This window comes from Vipera ursinii (assembly GCF_947247035.1).
Source record: "Vipera ursinii genome assembly, chromosome: 10".
Lineage (NCBI taxonomy): Eukaryota > Metazoa > Chordata > Lepidosauria > Squamata > Viperidae > Vipera > Vipera ursinii.
In genome coordinates this window covers 21,933,326-21,955,263 of record NC_139520.1, presented here as the reverse complement: position 1 = coordinate 21,955,263, position 21,938 = coordinate 21,933,326, and the positions used below count along the sequence as shown (strand labels likewise).

The window sequence follows — 21,938 nt, the reverse complement described above, 5'->3', positions numbered from 1 at the left end:
CAATGCTGCTAGGTTTGAGCTGGAATTCCTAGAATTATGATTAGAGTTTCTTTCATGAAATCCAGATACAGAGAGTGAAATTCTGCACTGGGTGACAGGGAGATACTTTTGAAGGACCATTTTGGAAGACAATACCTTATTGCAAGTTTCACTGGATTATTTGAATTTTAGCCTTCCAGCTGACAATAGTAAGGGCATTAGGTGCAGGATCTGAAAATGCTTCTTAATTTACAGTAGATACTCCATCTTTTTCCCCTCCAGTAGATTTATTTATTAAATTTATTTGTTGCCCACCTTATTTGGAATGTTCAGTTAAGAGATGTGGAATAGGTTGAGTCTGAGGAACATGAAACAGCGAGGGCGGGCTGTCTGCCAGCTCCCCATGGTCTTAGTCGCTTTATTAATAGTGGGACGCTCATTTCCTTGAGCCAAAACCTGTCCACATTTGGCACAAGGAAAGCACAAAGATGAATCATTTTCAAATTAGGCAGGCCATCTCTTTCATATATCATTGATCTTTCTCTATAATCTATCCATCCCTTTTATCAAGTGAGAGGGAAAGAGAGATAATTTCACATGATTCCCTTTAAAACCTTCTCCCTAACTTGCTCAGAACTCCTCAATCATTGTCCATGCTCATTGGGCTAAAAGTCACTCCTGATAGCGAGATGGGCAGCATATAGATTTGATAAAACAAACACACAAATACATACATCCTACCTGGGCTGAACCATTTACTAAGGTGACAGAGATGGAGACAAAAATTTGCTTCCTAAGACAGAGTTCCAGGATCCTACAGGTAGGAAGACTCATGCCTGGGCATCGTGCCCAGCACTAAGAAGAAACACTGCAAATGTCAGAGAGAGGCAGAAGTTTCCAATATGTGTTTGCTGGCCTCTTTCAGCACCCCCTTTCAGGGACAGCACTGCAGTTGGCATTCCCTGCATGCTTTCCTCACTGGAAGATGTCCACCCGTAGCCCCCCCCCACCTCACATGGACATCTAAACAAGGACAAAATTAAAACCCAAGGAACTCCTTCAACTGTTGCTTCAAAAGTGTGACTTGAAAGTACTCCCTTTGAGGAACTAGAAATTCTGGAATACTTGGCTCACTGTTATGAGCAACAAGCCCTGCCCAGCATTACATATAAAGATGGATTTTGAATGCACACAATGAAAGACTGTTGAATCTGCCAATAAAGGAGAATATTTGTAGCTCAGGGTTGAAATGAGGGGTCCTTGGTGTCCTCGCATTTGAAAACAACCAAGCTCGGAGAGCACCAAGGAACCCTCACGGTTGAATTTTCCAAGTGCTTCAAAAAATTTTGACCAAATAATCAGTTATCAGGACACTGGCATACATTGATATCATTAGGAGCAATTTTCTAACAATCCTACCAAGAGATGGACTTTGAGTGGAATGGAACATGACCTAAGATTATTTTCAGAGCCTGTAAAGAACTTTAAAGGTCCTTAAACTTTAGGGACCATTGAAAGAATTTCAATGAGCTTTATCAAGTGAAAGTAAAAATGTCATGATAACTTGTGTTTAATATAAGAATTTTATATAACAACGGTATTACTTTTCATATTAAATGATACACACCATTGACCAAATATTGCCAATAATCATACTGCATCAGTTCCCTTCAAATGACTGAGCTCCATTCATTTAAAACCAAGTTAGTATATGTGATGGTCCTTCTGAAAGTATATTCAGAAGTAATATGTTTTCCATCTATAATTAAATCTCCAGTTCTAGAAAAATCTTCTATCTTCCCATTTCTTGAACTGAATAAATTTATCCTCTTGCTTCAGAAGGGAAACAGTCCAAAAATGGAACAAGACAGGAAGATCAGGAGGCAAAAGTTGCTTCCACATTTTAAAGTAAATATAGATTTGAGATAGTAGATATTAATTTCTTAGTGTCAAGGAGGAATTGCACCACCTGAACTGAGAGACACCTCAGAGCTAACTTGATTTGGTCCATCAACTAAGATTATTGACACTCAGTTGCTTAAGAGGAGCTGCATCAAAATAATTCTTCCTTCACTTTGTTTATACTGTGTGTGTAACAAAAAGTGAATTCACACAAAAAGACTAAATTGACTTCACTTTTGAGGCTCAAAACAAATTCCCAGGCTGATGATCTGGCACTCAATGAAAGCTTATGCCGGGCATCCCTGCTGCTTTAATGCTTGGGTTCACACATGAGGCTAAATCAAGGTCTGTTGACTAAGCCACAATTAGCTGGGATTCTAAAGCAATTTACAAGCCATATGCCATCATTAAAAGGCCAGGATGGCTACAATCAGACACGTCAAAGCACATAAAAACAGGATGCGGAATTAGGGTTACCAAGCCAAACAGATGGCAAACCACATCATGGCTTAATGAAAGGAGCCCCCCCCCCCCGCTGATGTTCTCTCCACTTGGCTCCAGTTTGCAGATTTTTATGTCCTGGGGAGGAGGGTGGGGGTGGGAAGCTCCCTAAGGATGAATCCCACAAATCTCACCATGGAAGGAAACGGGCCGCCTTTTTGTCAGTTTGCAAAATTCATCAGCCTACACAAAATTCTGCATTTAAGGATGGATCAAAATCCAAGCATTTCTCCCTTGTGCCGTCAGTCCCCCGTCAGTCCCTAAAACACCCTCTGTCTAATCTGGCAATGTGGGCACACAAACCCCGCAGCAAAACGCATTGATTTGATCTGCTGCCCACTGTCTGATTGCATTTCTCTGCAAGTTGTGTGTCTTGTGTGTTGATTTTCACAGGCAGTGAGAGGGTCTCTCTGCTTACAGGTTAGTCTGTGGAGGGAGCTGGATCAGCTGATGGGCAGTCCCCCCCCATCCCTGAGCAGAGCCATTCCCCCCCCCCCCAAGCGGCACAGAGGAGCTGGAGGCAGCTGTTGTTAAGAGGCATCTTTCTGGGAGCTGCTGCTTCTCCACCAAAGTGGGCTTGAGGTGGGGGGGAGGAGGGGAGAGGAGGGGAGGGGGAAGACATCTTTGCCTCCTATGCATGGTCCAGAAGGCTCAGAAGGGGATGCATGAAAAAGACGAGTTCTGCAGGAAAAGTTTGCTGGTGGCAGAAGGTAGGTGTCTCTCTGTGGGGTGTGTGTGTGTGTGTGTGTGTGTGATTGCAAAGAAGGATATGAAGGCACCCCTTTGCGGAGAGTGTGCATTTGTCATCTGCCCGCCTCAAAAGACTACAAATTCCATGGCTGCCTTTTCTCAAGATGCAGCAGATTCCTGGGTCAGATCAGGGTCAAAAAGGCAGGGGGGAATTCTTGGTCCTTGTTGAGGAGGGGAAGCAAAGAGATTGGAGGGGATCAACCAGATCCCAAAGCAGGGCATTCAGCTAAGCCATCTTTTGGGCAGAGTAGCTTGGAGAAAATGGTGAGCTTTGGCCACTTGGAATCCTTGTGGGATCCGTCTCTCCCCCCAAAGCCCCCTTTTCAGACACTGGATGATCTGCTGCCTTCTTAGCAAGGCTGGCTGAATAAAGTTTCACTTTTTTATTTTAAACCAAGCCCAGCAATTTTGCAGCCTCTATTTATTATCTGTACTTTCTCCATCAGTCACCTGCTAAACATTGCAGATCACGATTGCCATCCTCCTCAACTGGGAGAAACCTCTGTTGTATGGAGGGTAGGGGATGGGAAGTGAAGTCACGGCTTAAAGGCTTGGGAAAGCTAGGTTGTTCTGCTCTCCCCTCCCTTCAGAAAAAAAGCTGGGAACAGAAAATGAGATTTAGGGAGAGCAGAGCTTTCGGGCAGGTTTGCCAAATAGACTTCACGAGACTAAAATGTTTGGCAGTTGTGTTTCCATCTGCTTCTGCAAGCAGCAGCTGGATTTATGACTGGTGAGGACTTCCAAAACCTTGCCCCAATTAGACACAGGGACAGCTTTTCCCCTGATGCCTTCATTCTGCTGAACCCCTAATTCTCACGGTTCTGCCCAAGGTCTATGCTTACTAACCCACATAGTGTGGCTGTAGCATTACTATTTCTCCTCCTTATCTTCTTTGCTTCCCTTTTTTATTGGGATGATGTTGATGATGATTTGTGGCAAGTCAGCCAGATGTTCAGTCTGGGATTTTGTCTACCTACTGAGTCCTTTCCCAGGACCTGGGATAGGTAGATGTGGTGGTTTGATGGTGTCACAGATCTCATTGGAGGATGGACGCCGTTCCGAGTAAAGCTGCTTTTTGCAATTGAAATGATGGCGAATTTGTCACTGCCGAGGGTGCTCAAGTGGTGCTCCAGTTGTTATTATTACTGTCTCTGTTGCTTTGCACGGACATTGAGTACATCTGTACCGGAGACAAATTCCTTGTGTATCTAGTCCCCCTTGGCCAAATAAAGTATTCAACTCAATTTAATTCAGTTCAGTTCAAAGTATCCCTGGAAGGCACAGTCCTTGACTGTAGGGTAAAATCGAAACCGAGCAAAAATAACCGTGAAGTAGAATAAACTATTCCAATAGGAGCCCCAAAGAAAGAGCTGCTCCCAGGGGTGGAAGCTGCTCTCTCTGCTTCTCCTGAGGAGACCAGCCAGTCAGCGGAAGGCCCCCTCTGCTTCTCCAGCGGCCTGAAGTTTCTGTAGGGTTCTGCGCATTGAGTCGGGAGTGCTGAAAGGTAGCGTTGAAATGAGGTTTAAGATCAAAAGACAGCAGCCCTCCCCCCTTCACATTTCTCTTACACACCCGCTCTTTGACACACACACTCACATACACAAAGAGCAAGGAAGGAGGGTGTCCAATAAGAGCTGTCAGTGACTGAATGCTTCCAAATGGGTCAATTATCTCACTTTAAATGGATTAATCCAATCATTAGCCAATTACTTGAAATGCTTGAATGTACTTCAAAAAAGAAAAAAGGAAAAGGAAAGAAAGAAAGAAAGAAAATCCTTCCCGGCAGAAATACATTCCTGGGAACCTGGAAGGAGACCTGGAAGGAGAAAGGGGGTGGGGAGGGAGCGGGAGCTGTGGCCCCCAGATGTTCTCAGAGCCAAAAGGGAAGCATGTCCGGAATGGAGGATTAGCACCACTGGGAGAACTACATGTTTCACACCTCTGTTTTAGGTGGGTTCCCCCCCCCCGGTTTTTGTGTTATTGTGTGGCTGGTGTTTGAGAGCCTTCTGAAACCAGTTGTGACTGAGGATAGGCAGAGACGAGTAGATGCAAGGGTGCTCCTCTGCCTAACATCTGCTCAACATGCTCTCAGGACTTACCTCTGGTCAAGGGAGACCTCTGACGGTCTTAAGGGGAACCTTCATGAAACCTTGTTTGTTTTTAACCACCCCAGGCAGCATCTTGCTCTAACTTTGGCCATGGAGAACATCAGCAGCAGCAAAGTAGACACCCCCACCAACATCTCCTTGGGGATCGGCGGTCTCCCATTCAGCATCTTTGAATACAAGACCATCTCAGTCTTCCTGGTGCTCACCATATGTGGAATTGGCATTATTGGCAATGCCATGGTGGTCACGGTCGTTCTGACCACCCGTGACATGAGGACTCCGACCAACTGCTACTTGGTTAGTTTGGCTGTGGCTGATCTGATCGTTCTAGTGGCTGCGGGCTTGCCCAACATCTCTGACAGCCTGGCAGGAGCGTGGATCTATGGCTTTGCTGGGTGCCTTGGCATTACCTACTTTCAGTACCTGGGCATCAATGCATCCTCCTGCTCTATTACAGCTTTCACTGTGGAAAGGTAAGGGTAGATTTCAGGATGGGATGGGCTTATGCAACAATTACATTGACCTGTTGATTCTTCTAGATCAATAGTCACTAAATACCTTCTGTTATGGCATTCAATGGACCACAAGACCTTTATTCTCTTAGATCAAACTTCTTCAACTTAGGTTGACTAGAACTCTCAGACTTCCTAGCCAGAACTTTGAAGAAAGCCTCTGTTCTGCTTGGCAATAGTTTACCCGAGTCTCTGGGAGCTTTCCCATCACCTGTGTCTGATCCTTCTAACTGGAAATGCTGCATATTGAACAAAGGACCTTCTGAGGGCCAGGTAGATACTCTCCTCTGCTTTATGAATGATACTCCCCAAATGCGTTTGTGCAAAGGGCTACACAAGAGATGGTATCCTTCATGAGATGCCACTCAGTGGCCCCTTCTGCACAAGGCAGGAAGTAACCCAGACAAAGGAACCAGCCTAAAGGTCCTTGATAGATGGAGGTGACTCTTTCTCCCATGTTGCCTTTCAGATCACATGCTCTCTTACATCCCTCTCTCTCCTTCCTCTCTTTCCCAGATATATTGCCATCTGCTACCCAATGAAGGCGCAGACAATGTGCACCGTGTCTCGGGCCAAGCGTATTATTGCATTTGTTTGGATCCTTACTTCGGTGTATTGCATGCTCTGGTTCTTCCTGGTGGATGTGGCTGCTAACAACAGCCAGCAGCTGGAGTGTGGCTACAAGGTCTCCCGCAACCTTTACCTGCCCATCTACCTGCTGGACTTCACCCTCTTCTTCATCACACCTCTGCTGCTCACCACTGTGCTCTATGGCCTCATTGGAAAAGTCCTTCTCCAGAGTCATGCCCTGCACCACCCCGCTGGCCTCAGTGAATGCTGGCGAGAACGAAGCAACCAGAAGAAAAATGGCACCGAGGTTGGCCCGAGCAGAGCTGGCAGTCCAAGAACCAGAGTGCCGGTCTCTTCCAGGAAACAGGTGGGCAGACCTGGTTGGGTTTCCAGAGTCCATTTGGGGCAGAGGGGGAAAAAAGCAACCACGGCAACCACTCTGGAAGGTTTGTGATTTTTGACGTCATAAGCCAGTGTTTCTCAATCTTGACAATTTTCAGATGTGTGGATTTCAACTCTCAGAATTCCACAGTCACCTGGCTGGCTGGGGAATTCTGGGAATTGAAGTCCACACATCTTAAAGTTGCCGAGTTTGAGAACCACTGTTGCAACTGTAATAAGACGTAGCACTTGAGAGGGTCTCCTCCATGCAGGGGGTCCTTTCACCCTCACCATTTGTAGATGTCCATGAAAACATAAAGCATCCGTCATTCCTCTTGAGTAGAACTGAGCAAGTTGAAGTATTAGCCAATTTCTACTCAGGTCTGCTTAGCACTCTGGGATTAGCCATCGCTGGACAGATGCTACCATGTGCTGTGACCAAAGGCCCCATCGCATTGGTCTTAAATTTCAAAGCTTGACATGCCACCTTCCCCGGCCCTGTGGCTAGCCTTAGAAGGCTGTCTCATCTCCTCTGAAGCCCTCTCAGCTCCTCCTTTCTCCTCCAGGTCACCAAGATGTTGGCTGTGGTGGTGGCCCTCTTCGCCCTACTCTGGATGCCCTACAGGACTCTGGTTTTGGTGAACTCCTTCGTGGAGCAGCCTTACCTGGATCGCTGGTTTGTCCTCTTCTGCAGGATCTGCATCTACGCCAACAGTGCCATCAACCCCATCATCTACAACCTCATGTCCCAGAAGTTCCGTCTGGCCTTCAAGAAGCTTTGCAAGTATAGTGAGGAGGAACTTCAGCGGCAGCGTAGCTTTCACACAGCCTCTGGTGATGACAGCTCCCAGAAGGCTGGCCCCATCAGCCAGGAGGCCAACCACAAAGCAGGGAGGCTGGCTGGGACCACTGGAGCAGAGGCTGAAATCCAGAAAGAGGAGGAGATGCAGTTCAGCCTGCTCTGAAGGCTCCAAGGCCCTGCCTTTTTGTTTTGCCACACCATAAACGTACTTCATCTCGCCCCAACACAAGCGGATGCCTTTGAGGGACTTGCAGGTTTCAGTTTTATGGACTTCTTGAACAGGAAAAGCCCCCACAATTTAAGGGACAATTGGCACAAATCGTCCCCTGGGTTTGGCCAAAAGAGGGAAACAGAGGAAGACCCTTCAGGATCTCTCCTTTTGAGAGCCCACAGCAGGCCAGGTGACTCTCCAAAGTCCACCAGCATGGGTGGGAGGGGCACCTTTTGCTGGAATGAGACTGTGGGTTCCTTCTCCACCTGTATTGGAGCAGACCCTACTGTTTGGGAGGATAGCCCCTTGGATGCCTTTCAAAGCAGGCCAGGCAGAATGAGAGATAAATGACTCCAGATTTACCATCCATGGCAGGGAATGATGGGGGAGGGGAGTCTTTATCTCCATGCCCTGGTCATGCCCTTCACAGAGGTGCTTTGCTGCCCATTGCAAGGGTCAAGAATGCAGCACAAGATGGTCTATTTATCTGATACACCAAGGCTTTTATTACCTTTTACTTAACTTCAACTGTTGCACATTGGTAATGAGCAAATCTAAGTTCCCACGGTGGAGTGTTTCTGTAGTCCAACTTCTGTGCCTCCTCCCCCCCTTCTTTCTTTCCTTCTTTGAAGATCAAAATGTTGGCCAAAGGACGGACTTTGCTGCTTCATCATCCATTTCGTTGGAACAGATGATCTGTGAGGACAAATGGGTATACCAGGATAGTCAGAATAGAATGCTGGAGTTTTCTGTATTGCCTTTCTAAGTGTATTAAAATGTCAGCATGGTTTGAGAGGTCTGAGAAGATCACCTTCCAAATTAATGTAAAACAAAATCTAAAAGATTCCCATCTCTTCATAAAAGTCTAACCTCCAATTCTACAAAATCAAATTAGAATTAAACTACCAGACTGGAGCTCTCATTCCTTCAGAAGCCGTGATGGGTAAAGTCTCTCTCCCAAGCATCATTGGGAAAGGGGAAAAAAGCAACTTATTTTTGCTCCCTCGCCAAAGGGAAAATGCTGTCTTTTCTGGATGAGTGCTGCTTTTCATCTTCAGGCAAATTTGCTTAATTGAAAAGGTAGAAAGCTCTTCCATCTTGCTTATGGTACCAAGCCGCAAAGCTTTATGCCTGCAAAGCATGCAAAGCGATTCCCCTTGTGCGTTTTTCTGCAGAAAAAAAAAAACCTGGGTGCCTTTGGAGGTTTTGTCTGTCTTGTGGTGAAGATAATCCAGTTTTGCACTTGGTTTCAAGCAAAGTCAGGATCACAGTGGCAAGCCATATTGCAGAAAAAATCCACAGAGAGGTGAAGAAAAGGGAGTCCAGAGCAAGAAAGGGAAGATTTTTTTATTATAATTATTTTTTAAAGGGAGCTTTTGCAAAAACCTACTCATCTGAGAAAAAGAATCTTTGCGAGAAAGCTTTGCCGGGAATTCTGACGCAAAATGTACAACTTGAGATATTATTAAAATGAGCTTCCCGTTATATGAATGAGAGAGATAATTAGCATGACACACACATTTCCCCCCCTGCAAATTGCCTTAACAGGCAGCCTCTCATCTTCAAGACGAAATGATCAAATAGAACCATATTTTGTACCCAGCCTGATGCAAGAGCTTCTTCTGAATGCAGGGATGAAAGATTATCTTGCCTTGCCTAGGAAAGTGTCTGGACAGGTTGAGAAGGAGCTCACAACAATCCTTTTTACTTGGGAAAACTCTGCATCATTCATCTTGGGGAAACTTTTTAAAACTGGCACCTATCGGGAGAGAAATAAGCTCTCCAACCTTGCAGGGAACGATGGGCTTTGTATCTGTCTCCATGATCAATAAATCAAAAATAAAGTGGAATATTTTATTTGCTTCCCATTAATGCCCCATTCAATTAGGAAATGTCCATCAATCAATTAAGATATCCGGGCCAATTTTGGTGCTTTTAGATTTAAGGTGTTAGTTTCTAAATTCGCTCCTGGTGACCCAAAGATTCTGATTTGAGGAGAGCAATTTTGACTTTTATTTCTTCTGTTGATTTTGTTGCAGCATCGCCACCTCTTTTTAAAATTTGCACCCATCACAGGAGGTGACTGCTTTCAAATGCTAAACCCCCAAAGGAGTCCATTGGTTCTCCTTTGAACAGGGGTCTCCAAATTTTACAACTTTAAAGAGTCCCAGAATTCCTCGGCCAGCCTTAGAAGAAGGATGGGTCTTCTTGAATCGGACTCTGTTCCACCAGCAGATGTGATGGCCGCTGGCAAAAGGTTTGTCATTGTTAAGTCAAATCCGAATTTCCTTTAAAAAAAATAGTAATAGCTGGACTCAAGCCAGGCCAAGGGTGGGCAATTATGGCCTTTATGACCTGTGGACTTCAACTCCCAGAATTCCTGAGCCAGCTCAGGAATTCTGGGAGTTGAAGTCCACAAGTCCTAAAGTTGCCATACGTACTTGCTGCTCCCCGAACTAGATTCTGCAGCAGTGTGAATCAGCACCCACCCACCCCCGAGTCATTTCTATCATCAGCATTCAACCGATGTTCTCATAGTGGCATTGAACAGGAGACTCCACTTATGGATTCAACCTACCAATAAAACCAAGTGGGGCTGTGAAGATCAGGGAGCTGCCAACAACTCCTAACCTAATCTGGCAGCTCCCATCTGTTGGACTACAATGCCTATCACTCCCTGTAAGCACAGGAGTGAATAACAGGCCTATCTGGAGGATGCCATGCTAAGGGAAGTGAATTGGGGATGCAGTTTAGGTTCCCCCCTGATGTGAAGTCAAAAAAGGTTGCCTCTGTTGTGAGATTTTTTCTCTCTCTTCTTCAGCGCTGGGTCTGCCCTGCAAATCTTGTAACAAATGGTAAAAGTGACAGGATTTGATTAATGTCTGCCTTCTTTGGAAAGAGATAGCTCTGTTGACCTTCAGCAAAACCTCGAGATTCACATGCAGCCTCTCGTTGTGCTCACCCGTCTCCTCACCCAGCTTGTTAGGCTCTTCTAATTGAATTTAGAATAAACTCACTCATGGTTTGCACAAGAAACAAGGGCAAAATCTTCAGGGAAAACTCTGTCATCCCTTTTGCTGGCTTAAATTGGGTCCTGGGAGTATTTGAGAGGCAAAATAAAATCAGCCCCACAACAAGCGAAAGCTTTTCAAGCAGAGAATAAAAGCCGGACGGTGCCCTTTGCCTGGCGGTTTTTCCAGCAGATCAAATTACAGGAATAATAGCCAGGGCTTAAAGCTGTGAGTGGCATTCAGGGCTCCTACCTCTGAGTGGCCAAAGCACTCAAGCTTTGTTCGGCTCCCTTGATGGGGAACCTGTAAAGAAAATCACCGTTTCCATTTTATAGACAGGAAAGCAGAGGACAATAGAAGGGCAGATTTTAGTCTCTCGGAACAGCCTCAGCCTTGATGAGACCAGCTCTTGTCTGTTCCTCAAACTAAGGTAAGGAAAAGCAAGCCAGTCAGCATTTTCAATCTAAAACTCCAAAGGGAGGAAATGCAATTTAGCTATTAGATTAAATTTTGTGGCTGTTCATTCCAGGAAGACCCCCATGTCTCTCGTTCACAGCTGCTTCCTGAAAGCTATTCTTTCAGAGCAATTGTGGAAAAATCTCAGGGAACTCAATGCACCAAATGTATTTACAGATCTATTAATGGGGACACAGAGAAAGAGAGAGAGAAAGGGAGAGAGACGCAATTGAGGTCTAAGAGAGCTATAAACTGATTTTATAGGATGTTGAAAACCACTTCGGGAAATATATTGATACTCACAGCATGCCAGGTTAATATGGGGATGGCGTCCTGCCAGAAAATTCAGATTGGGATGCCAGGAAAACATTCCAGAACAAGACAATCATAAACCTCCTCTAGAAAGTTGCCAAGAAAGCTACAGGGATGGAATTGAGCAGAAAAGAAGCAACAGTGAGCCTCCACTGGCAAAATCTTGCCCAGAAAACTTCAAGGACCCATCCAGGGTCTCACCAGGAGTCAACACTAACTCAAAGGCATAAAAAAAAACCAGGAACACCACGGTGTGAGATGGCAAATAGTCCGGATTAAGAGGGGAAAAAATCAGGGAGCAAAGTCAGGCAGTGCCCATAGAAAGAACAACTAGCATTAGGTTTTTCTGATGGGGATGTAGTGGGAAATCAGTGGAAGACTTTGGCAAAATTTGTGGCTGGTGGAGGCAAAGGCAATCCTGGGTTACTATCCATGGTCCTGAAAAGCAAAATGGAGTGGGGGCGGGGAGAAAGAATTGGCTGGGTAGCAATAAAGAACTTACTTTTCCTCTGCAAGGCCCATTGTTAAAAAAGAAAAGGGGGAAATAAACCCAGATGCTTTCAAAAGAACTGCAGGCGAGCTCCTGGCAAGGTTGCGTTGGAATTCATAAACATTTGGCACAAAGAGCTGAAATTTTCCAAATGCAGGGGGAGCAGGATTGAATAATTGGGGATGGAGGTTTAGAATCCCCATTCCCAGCCTGAGTTAGAGCTGTGGAATTACATGCTTTGGAGCCAGGCACCCTAACTAGTGGGGTGCTTGCAATGCCCTCCTCCCTCCTCAAGCTCAGATTGCCCCATGGAGGGCTGCAAGACCACTGCCTCCGTGCCAGGGAGTGAGTCAGTGCTGCCCACAGATCCCTGTTTTGTTCTCCGTGCTGCTAAATCTGGTGGCAGAGTCATCAGCCGTGAATCATGCAGGTTAATTTAGCACTGTGGGAATTCTGGAGCTCTGGGTCTGCCTCAGAGCTGAGCAGTGCTGGGAGGAGAGCCTCCCCATGTCACAGATCCTGCGACAAGCCCCCAAGAAAATCTTTGGGGAGCTAGGAGGAGGAGTGCAATCCCCAGCCTCTGAGGTGGCTGGCTCATTTCAAGGACGTAGGAGGGAGGAATGCGCCCTCCACATTCAACCACCCCAAGAATAACCAAGGGTGATTCTGCCAGCATTTTCTGACTCTGACCCAGGGGGGCACTAGAAAGGGAGAGGATCCCCAGGAGCGAGAGGCAGGGGCCGTACGGAGACCCATTTCATCCCTTTGCCCTGAATAAACTCTGGCTAGCCATCTCTGCTGAGCTGCCTTCCAGCTCCGTCTCTTCCTAGTCAACACAGGGATGGGGTGAACCATCTCATCAGTGGCGATTCCATAAATAGCTTTTAAAAGAGTTTTTGTGGGGGCCGGACAGAAACCCAGCTGGGCCCAAGGCCATCTCTGGAACACGGCAGAGCAAAGCCACAGCTGGGGAAAATGACAGGGCCAAGTTGGAGAGGCCATTCAAGAGCTGAATTAGCCGCCCCACCTCACCTGCTAGGCTTTCTGTTGCAGAGCAGGAGAGCGGCTGGGGACGCTGAAATGACCACAAGGGGGAGGGAGAAGCTGCCGGTTAAAATCAGAGTGGAGCAAAACATTTCCCACCTCATTTGCTCCACCTTGAAGGAGAAATTCAACCACAGGACACGTGGATGTTTGTGGTTACCTGTTTCAACTGCCTCAGATTTTTTATTTTTCAAAACAGAAGCTTTATTTAATCTGTGGACTTGTCTGGAATGAATAGGTCCAGGTTGGTGAGTGAGTGTGTGTGTGTGTGTGTGTGTGTGTGTGAGAGAGAGAGAGAGAGAGAGAGAGAGAGAGAGAGACAGACAGACAGACAGACAGACAGACTCTGGAGAAAACCCAGAAGAGAAACATAGGAACAGCCAAGCACCTTCTACAAATGTTGGCTGAAAAACAAGCCAACCAGGGCTCTCCTCTCCGACTCCACTGACCGAAACGGAAAAGGTAACGAGCTGAGAGAACCCAGGCAGGCCAAAAACCAAGATCTACAAGCAACGGGCTGAATTACTTCCACCCATAATGGTCTCCTCTAAGCTTGTGCACAATAAATGTCAGTGAGTATTTCGGAGGCTGAAGATCAGAAATGGCCAATAAATAGAAGGAACGAGGACCATTTCAAGCTGCTGCCCAGAGGCTTTTATTAAGAGCTGGCTATTTTGATCTGGTGGAAAAAGAGGGGGGAGCGGGGAGCTGCAGGAGAAATCTTTTTCTGCACGAACCCCACAGGGGGAGAGAGAGAAGGGAAAGAAGGATGTCTGCCATGGAAAGCAGGCTGCGTTTATATTTATTTCTGAACTGCAAGCGTATCTAATCAAGTGATTGAAATTACAGCCTCTCCAGCTTTTAGGCCAAGCCAAGGATCCCAGCCGGGAGTTGGCCTCGGAGGATGCAAAGCACAGGCTGATTCCCCATTGACATTTCTCCTGTCCAAAGCCATTCCCTCGTGGCCAGATTGCCGAGTCCAGAGTAAGGCTCAGGGGAATTGCATGGCCACCACAGGGTCTCCTGGCAGCTGAGGGCCTTCGTAGGGAGGGGGAGTTGAAGAAGAGACCCACCCTGGTTTGGGTAGGGGGACGTCTTCCCTGGCTGTGGACTGGTCGGTCAAATGGACCAAAAAGGAGAGAGGTTCCTGGGGAGGGCTACAGCCTTCTCATGTTCATTTCTCATTTGGGCTCCCCTTTTCTTCAGCTTGCAAATCCATAAATGAAGCAAGAGCGGAAGAGCCGTCAGAGCCCCGAAACTCTACCCTGAATGGTGGAATCAGAGATTGAGTGACAGTCTCCTTTGCTCCGTGCAGCCCAGTTCCGTAGGCCGTGCTAAGCTGCCTTTGGCTGGACCCTGCATTGCATCGGGCGTGCTAAGTCGAGCGGCAGGAGACGTTCATCTACTGGATCAACATAACACAGGTTGTGTGAATCCGGTCAGAATCCTCTTCGTTGAATCCGTGATATTAAAATGCGGTGCAATGCAATAAAAGGTTGTGCTTCCTCACAGACTAGTCTCTGGTCTGCAACCTCCTCAAACCGACTGCTATCTAAACTGGCGCTATTCTTATTTTTCCTTAGCTCTCTTTCAAGGGTGGGGCCACAATACCGAAAACCTTGCTAAAGGAAGAATCCTCCCCATTTCTAACCTGGATTGCTTCAAGCCACAAATGTATGAAAAGAAATCTCTTTTGAGGTGCTTCAATCTTGCAACAGAATGACTTATCCTAGGCAGCCCCCTCCTGCTGCTTCCTTTGGGAGGGGTGTGTGTGTCTCTGTCGTTTGACCAAGGGGCATTTCGTATCTTCCAGGGATGCAGTACAGCTCCCCAAATTTGAAATCTTATTTTCTCCAGGAAGGTCAGACCCTGCGAGGTGATGCCGGCTCACTGCGGAGAGCAGCCAAGCTAAACTGGAGCAAATTGCTCTGTGGATTGCAAAACTAATTTAGGGACAATTTAGCAACGTTGAGGCCCCAGAAGCATTAGATACTAGAGCCAAGCATTGCTTCAGATTTGATCTCCAGGAAGGGGCTTCAGTACGGGTGGGAGCATGAATTTAACATCTGTTTGGGACTTACCCAGAGTTGGTTAGAAGATGGGCAGCTACAGAAATACTATAAGTAATAAGAAGGTAAGTCTTCCTCCAATACCTTAAAGCAGGGGTCTCCAAACTTGGCAATTTAAAGCCTTGTGGACTTCAACTCCCAGAATTCCCTAGCTGGCTGGGGAACTCTGGGAGTTGAACTCCACAAGCCTTAAGTTGCCAAGTTTGGAGGCCCCCTCCCTTAAAGCAGCTGCTCTCACCTGATGTATGTACTTCCCCAAAGCATTGTTCATTTTCAATATTTGACTCAGAAGCGCTTTTTGGAGACAAAATCCAAAATGTTGCCCATCCCCCAAGATATTTATGGTGATGAAACCAGAGCTGGCATTTGGGCACCCTCCCCGCTCCCATATATATTGATATTTTTCTATTCCCTTAGTCCAACTCCAAAGCAAACCATTATACACCCAATAGTGAATGCAACCTGACTGCCAGCCAAGTGTCCGGCCTGCCCCCAATTCCCCCGCCAGCCCCTCCTCCTCAGCGGTTGGACCACGTTCCACAATTCCAGGCACAGCTGGGCCGTTTTCCAGCTGCCTCCTGCTGCTGCCTCCTCCCGTTCCTGCCTTGCCATTCTCTTCTGTGCTGCTGTCAGCCACCTGGCAGACAGGCCCGACTGACCGTGCCAGCCAAGAGACCCGGGGCCAGCCAGCCAACTGGAGAGGCAGGAGGGAGGCTGCGGAGAGCGTATCGCAGCACACCAGGAGGCCTGGCGCACATCAAAACACTGCTGCTCTCCAGGACAGCTAATGAGTAACCATCAGCTCTAATACAGCATTTGAAAGGGATCAAAGGCATCCGCCACAGGGCTCTCCGTCCCCCAGTTTGCAGAGGCAGAAAAACTGAAGAGAAGCATTTGGATCAGTCGAGGGGCCTGATGCAGGAAGAGCGGTCTTTGGCCAATCCCCTTGGCTCTCAACCAGCGAGGGAGGTTGTGAGCACCCCGGGTGCTAGGGAGTTGAAAGGGGATAAAGTAAGTATTTCCAAGACCCAGAATGTGACCCAAGTACCCAGTCCTGCAAAAGACCAGCGTTTTATACCCCTTACCCTAATAGAAAAGAATACGATTTCATTCCTGCCCAGTTGTATCCTGCCTTACCTGCACTCTTCCTACAGGTCAAGCATTCAAAAAGGCAGCTTTAGCAGAGAGAGAGGTTGTGTCAGGAATGAGTTGGCACCAGTTGGCATCTTTAGAAAGGTTTTGATGCCTCCGGATGTTTTTAGAAAGCTCCTCCTTGGGTTGGTATAGATTTAGAAACAGGATTTAAACAACAGCGCTGTTAACTAAAAGAGGAGATTAAGATTCCCTGGCACGATGGGCAAAACTCAGAGAGGATTTTAAAGTGAAGGAGCTGCTGGGTGACGGGTTTAACGCAAGTAGATTTTGCAGTCTTCAGCCCTCTTGGCTGAAGTCCAGGCAGCAGCGTGGCAATTTGATCCCTATCCTTTAGAGAACTAGAATATCACTTGTTAAGTCTCTGCCCTGAACCCAATCCCCAATTACAGAGCTGCCATTCGGACAGGAAAACGCTCTCCACCTGCCCAGGTAACATTCCAGAGACGTGAGGACTTCAGAAAGGCTTCCAGGTTAAATTCCAGCTAAAAGGATGGTTCAGTTCTGACAAACCCCTTCACCAGAACAGCTCCGGGTTCAAGGGGGTCTGCGTGAGCCCTTCCAAGTTCCCAAACAGCTGGGATGAAGAGCAGGGCTCCGGCGATGTCCAGCGGCCAGAATCATGCCATGCAGGCAGTGCGGCTGGCAGTTAGTTTCCTTGCACAAGATCTGAGGCACATTTCTGCTCTGCTTTCCTTCCCCGACTTGCTTGCACCATCGGAGTTCCTGGCCTTTGAGAAAAGGCGTAGCTTGCAGTTATTTCATAACTTGACTTGGCTTCGTCCGGCATCCCTCTGGGTTGCCAAAGATTCTCCCTCGAGGGGAACCTGTTACAAGTTGGACCTTAAAAAAGCAGGAAAACAACCCAACTCGTTTGAGTTCTGATGATAGAGAGCTGTGGTGCTCCTGCGTATTCCTTGGACAGCAAAGGGGACTAACAAGCAAGTCCTGGAGCGCATAAGACCAGGTGCGTCACTAGAAGGCGAAACCACAAAACTCCATTTCACTTAATTTGGCCATGTCACACCGGGGGGGGGGGAATTCACTGGCGAAAGCAATTACGCTTGGAAGAATTAGTGGTAAAAGGCGGCCCTCAAAGAACACGTTGGCTGGACACCATTAAAGCTGACACCAGCCAGAGCAGAGAACCACTCAAAGCAGCAGAGCAAGATCGAGAGACGTGGAGAGACCAGGTCCATAGAACTGCCAAGAGTCGGACTCAGCTGAATGGATTACGTGGTCATCGTCACGCCTCGGGAGAAGATCTGCCCAACCTGGCTGGACCTCTTCCTCCAGCTTCGGGATTCGAATCCACTGACCAAGAGCCCTAAATTTAATCCACCACCCCCACCTCGTGTCCATGCAAAACTCGAGTCCGAGACACAGATTTAATGAACATTTATTTATGTACAGGCTTATACACATAGTTCCCAAGCAGGGGGGAGGTTTCCCCCCTCTGCCCTTCAGTGCTGTCTTGTCTGCATTTCATTTACAGTCCACATTAATTCTACACAATCCACCGGACGACGACGGGGAAAGGGAAGGAAGGCAGGCAGCCGCTTCCAATTTGCCCAATTTTGCCGAGGGGCCCCTAGATCAGGCACGTTTGCCTGCCGGCCTCCCTCGGCAGGGAGGGTCCCCAGCCCTCGGAGGAAAAGCTGCTGGCCACCGCTGGCAGGACGCCCCAAAATTAAGGACCTTCAGGATGGCACTCTTGGGGCAACAGCAAGCGCCAGTATCAAATGCTTGGGAAAGGGGCTGGGCACGGACTCCCAGGGGCTAGGAGGCTACAGCAGCCGCCCCACACCTTAGAGTGCCCCACGTAATCTATCCAGAGAAGTGGAAGGCAAGCTGGGGCATCGTTCACTGCTGGGATCTATCTCATCCCATTTCCTCTGCAAAGAGGAACTCTGAAAAGCCTTTGCCCCTTGCAAGCTTCCCTGGGGGGTGGGGTGGGGGAGAGGAATGCACGACCTTTCACCTCCCTGAAAAGTGGGAGGGGGTCTTGCTTTAGAAAAACAGGACAGCAGTCCTTGCGCTGAAAAATGATTTAGCTCCATACCTTTTTCTAAAATGGGCAGACCTGCCAAGAGTCGAGGTCTCTGAGCATGCACAAGGTGTAAATCTGCTCCCAACTACGAAAGGTCTCCTCTTCTCCTTTTGTTCTGGGGGCCAACGGGGACTTCCTTCCCAGAAAGACAGGGGTTTGTAGCTCCCTCCGTTTCATGCCAGAAGGGAAGGGCCTGGGCAAGTGGCACGGGGCCCAGGGTCAACCGAAGAGGGGATGCCAGGAGCCAAAAAGGAATGTGGGGGGTGGGGGACAGAAAAAGATGGCTCCCGTCTCCCAGAACAAGAGGATTGTGCACCATTAGATGATTTCAGTTTTGTTTCCAGCTGGTGTTTCACAAAAGAATTGAAATTGAAGACATTCTGGACACCCGTACGAAATGCCCAGTGATTCTACAGCTGAATCTTGATGGCTGTCCCTCATCTTCAGCATCGGAACCCCCAATTCTGAGAGCCCCCTTGTTCTCGGGACTTCATCTCTAAGCCATTGGGGGCCCTTGGCTTCACCCTCTGATCTTGGGCCCTGACATCGGGGGGGGGGAGGGCAGGGAGATGGGGGCGCCAGGCATGCCGAGAAAGATCTGCTGCCCCAATGAAGTCGTGGCCCACAGCAAGGGGAAACATGCAAGGGCTTGATCCGAGACTCAGATTCTGCAACCAGAAAGGGCTGTCCGAAATTCCTCTTGGGTCCCTGCGGTAGCAGCTGCTTGGCAGCAAAATCACCACTATGGGGATAAAGGGGGTGGGTGGGAGGGACAAACAAAGTTAAAAAAAGAAGATGGAGCAACGGACTCCTCTGACTCTTTCCTGCAAATCAGCCGTCTTGAGCTTTGGAGGGAATGGGTCCTCCAAGTGGCATTCAGGTCTCGCTGCTCCTTACCTGCAGCTCATCTCTGCTGTTCAGATCCTACCTCAGCCAACCCTGAATGATGCGGCCGTGAGAACAGGGAGAAGGGGCACCCAGGTGTGCCGGGCTGAAGAAAGTAGTCCCTGGGGACGCATACCGGGGCTCTGGGCTTCAGTCTAGGCAGGATCCCTGCAGCACCCTCAAGTTTTCCTCTCCCCCCTTCTCGGCCTCCCCCACAGCTGCTCTTCATGCAAACCCAAACCTTCCCTGGCTCCAGACCAAAGGGCAGAGAGCATTTTGGGTGGCAGTGCCCTAGGCTGCCTCGACTGGCAAGAGGCCTGCACTCCCAAGAAGGCCAACGCTGCTCGGGCACAAGGGACAGACAGGGCTGGTGCGCTACTTGATGTGCTCGGCCGCATGTGATGAGCAGTAATACTTCTTGTGGGCAATGAAGGTGGACAGGCTGCTGAACTTGATGTTGCAAAGGCGGCAATACCGGTGGCTGCCGTTAGCCACGGGGGTGGGCAGCCCTTTGCCGGAAGGGGTCTGCGCACCTTTGTCCGTATACCCAGGAGGGGGGGCACTGGGGAGACCCTCAGGCAGGGGGGAGAGGGGCAAGGGGACAGAGGGGGAAAGGGGCAGGAGGGGCTGTGGAGAAGGCGTGGGTCGAGGGCTCCCATTGGACAGGGGAGGGACGGGCGCCTCTTTGCCATTGAAGCTGTCTTTGGGCAGTCTGGGGGCTGGCTGTGGCGGGGAGGTGGCTGGCAGTGAGGGAAGCGGGCTGCCATCGGCCAGCGTCCGGGTGGCCTCTATCAACGTGGGCCCTGCTGCTGTTTTGGTCACAAACAGTCCGTGAGTATTTCGGAAGTGCTCTACCAAGTCTCCCTTCACGGTGCCATTGATGGGGCAGTAAGGGCACACGGCCAGGGGCACCTTGGCACCTGCGAGGTGCGGGGCTTTGCCCTCCAGGTAGCGTTGCTGCTGCTGCTGGAGTGGCTCTCCAGCAGAGAAGCTGGCTGGTGCAGCCACGGGGCTCAAGGAGGGCACCCCCTTCTCCACCTTGATTGCTACCCCTTCGGGTTCCTCAGCCCGACCCTCTGGGCTTTCTTGGGGCTTCAGAAGTGCTGGGGTGGCCCCCTTGATCTTCTGCAGCTGCTCCATGGTGCTGGGCTGCAAGGGCGTGGCTGGGCAGTAGTACTTCTTATGGGCCAGGTAGCTGTCGAGGCTGTGGAAGCTGATCCGGCAGGCTGTGCACTCGTGGTAGTCCGCCAGGGGGAGGAGGGAGGCTGGGACCACCCGGCTCCCGCTGTGCAGGCGGGGCTTCTTGCTGAGGTCGATGGGGCCCTCGGCGTCTGGGCTCGAGCTGGGAGACGGGGTGGCCTTGACCACCGAAATGAGAGCAGGGACCACAGGGGACACCTCAGGGCGGGGCACTTCCGGGGCAGCCCCCAACTGGCTGCTGGCATTGTGGATTTCGTACAGCTTGCGGCGTTTGCGTGTGCGGATTGGTTGCGGGAGGAAGGGCAGCTTGCCGGCCGCACTGGTCCGGCGCAGGGGGGGGTCGTGGCGGGAGGCGCAGTAGTAGCGCTTGTGCACCATGTAGGTCTCGTGGCGGCTGAAGCGGATGTTGCAGGCTTCGCAGACGGTCCGGCTGGGGTCATCCTCCGGTTCCTCCACGGAGCTGGCGCCTGGGCTTGGGCTCCCCTCGCTGATGCGCCCAGTTCCATCCGTCTCAGGGGAGGGGCTGGCTTTGGCTCCGCCCTCCTCCATTTTGACTTCTTGCTTGATCTCTAGGGCGGGAGGGGTGGCATTTCCCTCCGCTTCCCCCTCCTGGGCTGCGCTGCTCTCTCCGGGCGACAGGCGTGCCCCGGCAGTGCTTGGGCCTTTGGCTGCAGTGGCGGGAGACATCTTGGCCTTGCGCAGGGCAGTGGGGCTGTCCTCGGCCAGGCGGCGGCTGGAGCAATAAAGACGCTTGTGGACATAATAGTTGTTGATGTTGTTGAATGTGATCTCACACTCAAAGCAGGTTGCGCCCTTGGGAACCGGGGTGCCCGGAAAGAGGGCAGGTGGCACCCCACCATGGCCTTGCTTTAGGCGGCTGTGAACCAGCTCGGACATCTTGGCCAAGATCTCCGACGCCTGGGGCATCACGGTGGCTTCGTGGCCAAACATGTACTGGGGCAGAAAGACGGTGCCTCCGGAGGTGCTGGCGCCAAGCTCGCTGGGCACCGGGCTCGACCCTGGCGTGGGGCTGGTGATCTCTGACTTCACCTTCACAGAGGGCAGGCTGTGGGGCGAGGGCACCCTGGAGGATGCATCCAGCTCGGCCTCCGGTTCCGGAGCTGCCTCTTCTTGGGGGGCTCCTGGCGGGTTTTCCCCCTCCTCCAAAGGCTCTTCCTTGATTTGCACGGTTGGCGCCCTCTCCACCCAGTTGGGACTCTTTCCTCGGGAAGGGGACCCGGTCCCCGCTTCCTCTGCAGGGGACCCCCTGGCTTCTTGTAAAGGGGATTTGGCGGGGGCCTCTGGCGGGCTCTGCTGAGCAGCTTTGGGCTCTGAGTTGGGCAGAGCTGTCGCCGCGGCGCTATGCAGAGCCACGTGCTGCTGGAGGCTGGTCAAGCAATTGGCCACGTAGCCACAGAAGCTGCACTTGAATGCGGAGGACGAGCCCGGAGAACTCAAGCCTGCAGACGGGAAGACAAACAGAAGGGTGAGCCTTCACGGGAATGCCATGGCGACCGGGCTCCTTTACTGACTGCATAAATCATTTGACCAGC

At 49.7% G+C, this 21,938-nt stretch overlaps 2 protein-coding genes across 5 annotated transcripts in view; one reads left to right on the top strand and one right to left on the bottom strand.

Moving 5' to 3' along the window:
• Positions 1-5,330: 5,330 nt before the first annotated feature.
• LOC310644936 (thyrotropin-releasing hormone receptor-like) lies at positions 5,331-7,668 on the top strand (the record flags this gene model as incomplete). Its single annotated transcript, XM_083370272.1, has 3 exons — positions 5,331-5,713; positions 6,269-6,689; positions 7,270-7,668. The coding sequence occupies 3 exons, from the start codon at positions 5,331-5,333 to the stop codon at positions 7,666-7,668; spliced, it is 1,203 nt and encodes a 400-aa protein (XP_083226398.1).
• A 9,965-nt stretch (positions 7,669-17,633) lies between these two features.
• Positions 17,634-21,938, bottom strand: part of ZFPM1 (zinc finger protein, FOG family member 1) — a 66,284-nt gene continuing 61,979 nt past the window's right edge. For all 4 annotated transcript variants that reach the window (XM_083370894.1, XM_083370897.1, XM_083370895.1 and 1 more), the window contains one exon: positions 17,634-21,845. In XM_083370894.1, the coding sequence (XP_083227020.1) occupies positions 19,561-21,845 (2,285 nt within the window). In that variant the 3' untranslated portion in view covers positions 17,634-19,560. The remainder of the gene's footprint in view (positions 21,846-21,938) is intronic.